This window comes from Sceloporus undulatus, chromosome 2 (assembly GCF_019175285.1).
Source record: "Sceloporus undulatus isolate JIND9_A2432 ecotype Alabama chromosome 2, SceUnd_v1.1, whole genome shotgun sequence".
Classification (NCBI taxonomy): domain Eukaryota; kingdom Metazoa; phylum Chordata; class Lepidosauria; order Squamata; family Phrynosomatidae; genus Sceloporus; species Sceloporus undulatus.
The window spans coordinates 20,801,492-20,808,060 of NC_056523.1; the positions used below are offsets into that span (position 1 = coordinate 20,801,492).

At 48.5% G+C, this 6,569-nt stretch overlaps 3 protein-coding genes across 3 annotated transcripts in view; all 3 read right to left on the reverse strand.

Annotated features, from left to right (window-relative positions):
• LOC121924024 (tripartite motif-containing protein 10-like) overlaps positions 1 to 3,950 on the reverse strand; it is a 19,098-nt gene extending 15,148 nt beyond the window's left edge. The window contains exons 1-2 of the mRNA XM_042455080.1: positions 3,626 to 3,950; positions 2,876 to 2,898 (exon numbers count right to left, since the gene is read on the reverse strand). Coding sequence (XP_042311014.1) covers positions 2,876 to 2,898; positions 3,626 to 3,928 — 326 coding nt within the window. The 5' untranslated portion in view covers positions 3,929 to 3,950. The remainder of the gene's footprint in view (positions 1 to 2,875; positions 2,899 to 3,625) is intronic.
• The window catches only part of LOC121923989 (tripartite motif-containing protein 15-like), a 146,370-nt gene that overhangs the window by 17,970 nt on the left and 121,831 nt on the right, over positions 1 to 6,569 (reverse strand). The gene's annotated exons all lie outside the window — the stretch shown is intronic.
• The window catches only part of LOC121924019 (zinc finger protein RFP-like), a 12,655-nt gene that overhangs the window by 1,819 nt on the left and 4,267 nt on the right, over positions 1 to 6,569 (reverse strand). The window lies entirely within an intron of this gene.

Sequence of the window (6,569 nt, forward strand, 5' to 3'; positions counted from 1 at the left end):
ACAACCCCACCAGATTGTCCCGTTAGTTGTTTCCGTTAAATACAATGTATAGTAAAATGGTGCCCCTTATTTAAAATGGCCAAAATCAAGGTTGTTTGTTTTTTTGGAATTTATATATCTTTGAATATTTCAAAATATGAATGCTTGAATCCATGGATAAAGATCTGTGATACGAGAGCCAACACTCTACTCTTCTTACCCACTGGAGGTTCCACTAGACCCCTGCTTGTTTTCTGAAAGTAAGTATGTAGATGTTCTAAGAAACCTTCCTTTCCCCCCTTAGCTGGTGAGTTTTAGGAAAGCAGAGTATCTCACAGTTGTTCTTAGGATGCCACATTCCTTGCTAGCTATCTGTTATGTCTCCAGCAACTAAGGGGGCTGCACAGACAGCCCAAAAGGAGCAGCTCTGTGCCATCCCAGGTGCACGGGGTTGGGGATGCGCACCAGAAGACATGCCCTCCGTCCCGTTCAGAAAAAAAAGCTCCAAAAAGGGGGGTTTATTTATGGTGCCCACAGGCACCAATGCTGCCCTTGCACACAACCATGTCGTCTGCATGGCTTGGCGCCATTTGGACACTGTTCTGCACATATGTCATCAAGGCGCTCCCCGTGTGAAAGGGGCGAGCCATGATTGGCGCCAGCAGCATGCGTTAGGGCTCGGGAGCATACGAGCCCTAAAATCAGCCCCAGTCCGCCACAAACTGGCGGCTTTTGGTGGGCGGGGCCTAAGGTTTTTTTAAAAAACCTTGAAAAGAAGTGGACAAATGTATCCCTCGAGCCTTTTTGTGGTGTTGCCACCTGCACCTTGCTGCTGATAAAGTTGTGTGTTGCTAAAACATGGTGCACTGAAAAAAATGGCCCAGCTCATCCCAGAACCTGAGCTTTCAAAAGAATGTTTTATGTAATTTATTGAAGTCCAAGCCCCAAACAACTTCTTTACTTTTCTTTAAGTTTGGCCCCCCGTTAACTTACAATGTCTGATACAGACCACTCCAAAGAGGCAGCCTGTACCATCCCCTTTTCATGCTGGATCAGGGCCAGGGCAACCTCACCGGCAAACCCTGTGGCCCCAATCTGGCATTTTTCCAGGCCAAAGAGAAGAGGAAAATGGCAGCTTCTCTTGGCCTGGAAAAGGGATGCCGGCGCTAAATAGGAGAAAAGGGCAGCTGCCGGGGGCCCTTTCTCCTCTGTATTCATTGGCATGGCCATGTTGGTTGCCACGCCAACGATGCGGGGGCCCAAAAGAAAGCCTCTACAGTTATGAGACTGAGAGGGGAAATCCTTTTCCTGAAATGAGCATGAAAAATTCATTTATAATAAATTTTATTCTGGCAGCACTAAGCCATGGCTTTGTTTCCTTTATGCTTACTGGTGGCATTTTCCCACGAGGGACTGCTATAGCGCGAGTGGACAACTGGGGCCTCCAAATATTTTTGGCCTGCACCTCTCATAAGATGGACCCCTTGTCAATGCTGCCAAGGGATGAAGGAAGGTGTAGCTCGAAAACATTTGTAGGGCTTCAACAGTCCATACTTTTCTTATGACATAGAATGACACCTTCCTTAAATCTTTCATACCTTTAAACTTCTTGAGGTTTTCTGTTAAGTAACCTTTTTTGGGATATTGCACTCAGTTTTCCCCCCCAGATTAGGTGGCCCGTCCACTGGCAAGGCAACTTGCTTTTTTATACCTAGGAGAAAAAAGATCTTCAGATCAACTATGCAGGAGTATTACTGTGCTGTTGATGGATCTCCCAAATAACAGGATTGTCCCAAGGACAGTGCTAGGGGAAGGGAGAGATTCCTGACCATATTTCCAGCACCATTTAGTTCCATTTGCATCTCCAGCATGGCAGAACCCAATTTCAGCCCCAGAATCGCACACCCATAGTACATAGTACCATAGTACCATCTTGATCCACCACCCCTGATTTCTAACCAGGTGTCTCTCCTCTTCTTTACAGAAATACATCTTAACCAAGGACATGACCAGAGATTAGGGAAGACCAATTAGGCAGACCAAGGGGCTAATTTTAAAAGGCTTTTAAAACTGATTTTTTTAACGGAACTGGCCTTTCTCAGGATGCATTATTGTTTCAATCCTACTGTTTTAAAGTGGGTTTTAATTTTTTAAGTTGTTTAAAAATTGCTAACTGTTTTATTCTATTTTAGGGTTGACTCTTTGTGTATTACTAACTATACTGTAATCATTTTAATTTGTTAACTGCCTTGAGTTCCAGTTTTGATTAAAAAAACAGGGTATATATAAAGACGATAATGATAACTTTGTTGATAATAATAATAATAGTTGTTGTTGTTGTATACCTTCAGTTCATTTCTGAGTTATGGCAATCCATGGAAAAATTGTTCCAAGGAGGTTTGCCCTTGCCTTCCTGAGGCTGAGAGAGTATGACCTGCCCAGGGTCAACCAATGGGTTTCCATAATCAAGTGGGGATTTGAACCCTGGTCTCCCTGTGTGCTAGTCCAACACTCAAACCACTATATCACCCTGGCTCTCTAATGATAATAATAGCTATTGCAATAAATGAGTTTTTTCTAGTTTCCTGCTCAAACATATGGTTCAATTTGCCACTCAGTTTTGAAGGCACAGTTTGCAGGGGTGCTGTGAAAGGAGTGTAAAAACAGCCTTAGATGCGAGTCATCTGTGTCAACACAACACTGTTCACACAGTACTGAATGTGTATCCTCCCAGAAGACAACCACTATTCTGTGTGTATGAACAGGTTTTATGCTAAAGATCAGGTTTTAATTTATGCAAGAGCCCATGAGGGTAGCAAAGAGGGAGATATTGCTATATTACTCAGTATGATCTGTAGAACATCAAATAACATCTGAACAAAAAGAAAATGCATACCGGGTGAAGGTTTTCTTGAGATTCTAGAGAAACCAAAAGACAAAAATATGAATTATACAGTGAACAATGGTATGTCAGCCCACTCCTGCCAGTAAGGCACAGAATGAGAAACAGTTGCAAAAGGAAACCACAGGGAGTCATAGTTACAACTCAGCCCACATTTATAAAAAAATAATATAATATATTCACATGTATTTTATATTTTTATATTAAATGTTTTGTAAAGGTTCTGAAATACATTGCCATATATATGAAATGTAGTTTTGAATTTTTATGTCAAAATTCTATACAGGTTGTGTCTCCTTTATCTGGAATTCTGAAATCCGAAATACTCCAAAATCCAAAGTTGTTCACATCGGTGACTGAGGTAGTGGCACCTATGCTTTCTGGTGGTTCAATGTACATACATTTTGCTTCATGCACATTATTGTGTATAAAATTACCATCAAGCTACGTGTAAAAGGTGTATACAAAACATAAATGAATTTCATGTTTAGACTGGGTCCATCTTCAAGATCTCTCATTATGTATATGCAAATATTCCAAAATCAAGGGGGGAAATCCAAAATCCAAAACACTTTCAGTTCCAAGCATTTCAGATAACAGAGACTCAACCTGTATGCATATTTATGGATAATGCTTTTTGGCCTCATCATCCTTAAGTCCGAAGCACTGTAAGTGTACATAATGTGCAGCCCACATATAGATGCAGTAAGAACCAAGTCATGAAATTGACACACAAGCTCTCACCAGCAAAAATTCACCAGCAGGTCTCTGACAGTCCTTCTCCAAGTCACTGATAAGGCTACTGAGAAGAGAAAAGGTATGATTGAGTCTGACAGTTTCCTTTTGCTCCTTTGCCATATCCTTTTCTAGTTCACCCAGCTGAGCCAAAAGATGCCTCTCCTGTTCCTCCAAAAACAGACGTAGCTGCTGGAACTCCAGCACAATCTTTTCTCTCTTGGCTTTGACACCTTTCTGCAATGAAATGGTAAAATGAGGAAGGAGGGAAAAGAACAGGTTAGTAAAATGAGATCTTGAGACCCAAGACATGTCATGTCACAAAGCGAAACTGATGGTAGGAAAGAATAATTGTAATTACAATTAGTTTGTATATCAGCTGCACCCTTTCTTAGGGAGGGCATATCTGGCCAGAGCATTTCATGCCTCATCTCCCAGCTAGATTACTGTAATGCAGGGGTAGGCAACCTTTTTGAGCCGGGGGCCGGGTTGCTGTCCCTCAGACAACTGGGGGGCCGAAGCCGGGGGGGTGGAGCTTCCACCATCCGGGGGCGGAGCTGCACACAGGGGTGGAGCTTCCACCCTCTGGGGTGGAGCCGGATGCCAGGGCGGAGCTTCCACTATCCAGGGGCGGAGCCACATGTCAGGGGTGGGAGAGGGGAGGGAGGGGAGGAGAGGAGAGTGAGAGGAAAGGGTTGGAGGGAGTGAGGAAAGAAAGGGAGGCGGGGAGGGCGAGAGAGTTGATCGAGAGCGGAGAGAGAGAGGAGAAAGGGTTGGGAGGGGTGGGAGGGAGAGGAGCGAAGAGAGAGAGAGAGAGAGAGAACGAGTGGGCGAGTGGGTAGGAGAGGAGAGAGGAGAGAGGAAAGACGGGGGTGAGTGGGGAGGAGGAGAGAGGATATAGAGAGATGACAAAAGGCTGGGAGGCGAGAGGAAAGAGAGGGAGGGGAGGGGAGGAGGAGAGAGAGAGAGAGAGGATGAGAACAGGGTGGGAGGGTGGGCGGGAGAGGAGGAGGCGGAGAGAGAGAGAAAGAGAAAGAGTGGGAGGGAAGTGAGGAGGGAGGGAGGGGAGGAGCGAGCGATAGAAGAAGAAAATCGGGGGGAGGGGAGGAAAGCGAGGGAGGGGGGGGAGGAGAGCGAGAGAGAGAGACAAATGTGGGAGGGTGGGAGGGAGAGGAGAGAGAGGCGAGAGAGGGAGAGAGAGAAGAAAGCGTGGGAGGGATGAGAAAGAGGGAGGGAGGGGAGGAGAGCGCGATAGAGAGAAAAAGGGTGGGAGGGAGAGGAGGTCAGGAAAGAGAGGGAGGAGGGGAGGAGCGTAGGGAGAGAAGCGGAGAGAGCGAGACCAAGGTGTTGGAAAGGGTGAGGATGCCGAGAGAGAGAGAAAGAAAGGGTGGAGTGAGAGGAAGAGAGCGGGGCCGGGGAGGGGGAGGGGGAGAGCGAGGAGAGAGAGAGAGAGAGTGGTTGGGCGTGAGAGGGCAGGGTAAGGAAAGGGCGAGAAAGAAAGTGGTTTGATGACAGTGGCCTGCGTTTTTTGCTGTTTTTGGCCTTGCCTCGTCGCTTCCATTTATCAAATATTGCTATTATTATGTTGTTGTATCCCTTTGGTATTCTCTTTGCCCAAATCCCCCCACAATGGACTGCCTTGCTCCTTTTTTGGGTTGAGACTAGTGTGCAGCATATTTTTCCTGTGTTATGGCATTGCATAGTAGCCTCTTGAATATTAGTCGATCCTCCCTCTACGCGGATTGCCAGACGGGTATTTGAGCATACGCGCATGGCAAAACCCGGAAGTTGTTCCTTGCATCCTCGCTCTTTCCCCTCCTTCTAACCTCCCTCTCCTCCCTCCCTCCCTTCCCTCCTCCTACCTACCTACCTCAAACTAACCTACTTCCCTCCCTCCCTCCCTCCTCCTTACCTGTTCGGCCGCGCCCGCCGCCACGTCCTCGCTGCCGCGCCGTCGCTTAAGGTGGCCGGATGCAGCCTGGAGTCTTTCTTGGCCTCCAGAAGCAGCACCATCCTTTTTTGTGGTCGGCGGAGGCGAGGCAGCGAGGGAGAGATGCTTGGCCTCGTCTCCTCGCGGTCCTCGGTCTCCGCCACCGCAAAAATGTCCTGCTTGCTGTCTTGTGAGGCCAAGGGCTCCAAGCTGCAGCCTCTTCTTTAAGAGAGGCGGTCTGACCAGGGAGGGTGAGGCCCGTTCTCTCTTCTCTCCCTGGCCTCCGCCTCTGAGAAGAGCGTCTGCAGCCTGGGGAAAGTGGCCTTTTCCTCAAGCTGCAGCCGGCTCTTTAAGAGATAGCAAGGATCCAGGGGAGAGAGGCAGGCCCGTTTCTCACCTGGGCCGCGCCCTTCAGGAAGAGCCGCTTAGCCTGGGTACAGGGTACTTGTCCTCCAGGCTGCACCGGCTTTCCTCATCGGTTGGCGACCAGGAGTACAAGGCCAGGCCCCTTTCTTTGGTCGCCGCCGCTGAAGGAGAGCCGGCTGCGGCCTGGGCCCTTGGCCTCCAGGTGCGCAGCCGGCCATTTTGGGTTCTGGCAAGACCGGCCACGAGGAGGACGAGGCCAAGCCTCTTCTCCCTTGGCCTCGCCTCCGTCCGCCTCAAAACGTGCTGGGTTCTGCTTCTGGAGCCAATGAGACCTCCAGGCCTCTGGGCCACTTACAACGGTGGCGGCGGCACAGTTAGACGCGGGCGGCGGACGGCACAAGGTAAGGAGGAGTGGGGAAAGTAGGTTTTTTAGTAAGGTAGTAGGGGGAGGGGGGGGGGGGAGGTTAGGAAGCGGGGGAAAGAGGAAGAGGATTTCTGTCAATGCGGCGCACGTGCCGGCGTGCCACCATTGGACAGAATGGTTGGTTTGAGTCATTACGCGATTTGTGTTATACGCGGGGGTCCGGAACATATTCCCCGGTATATCGAGGATCCACTGTATTATTTTATGCGGTGCGCCCCCGGAGGGTGGAAACG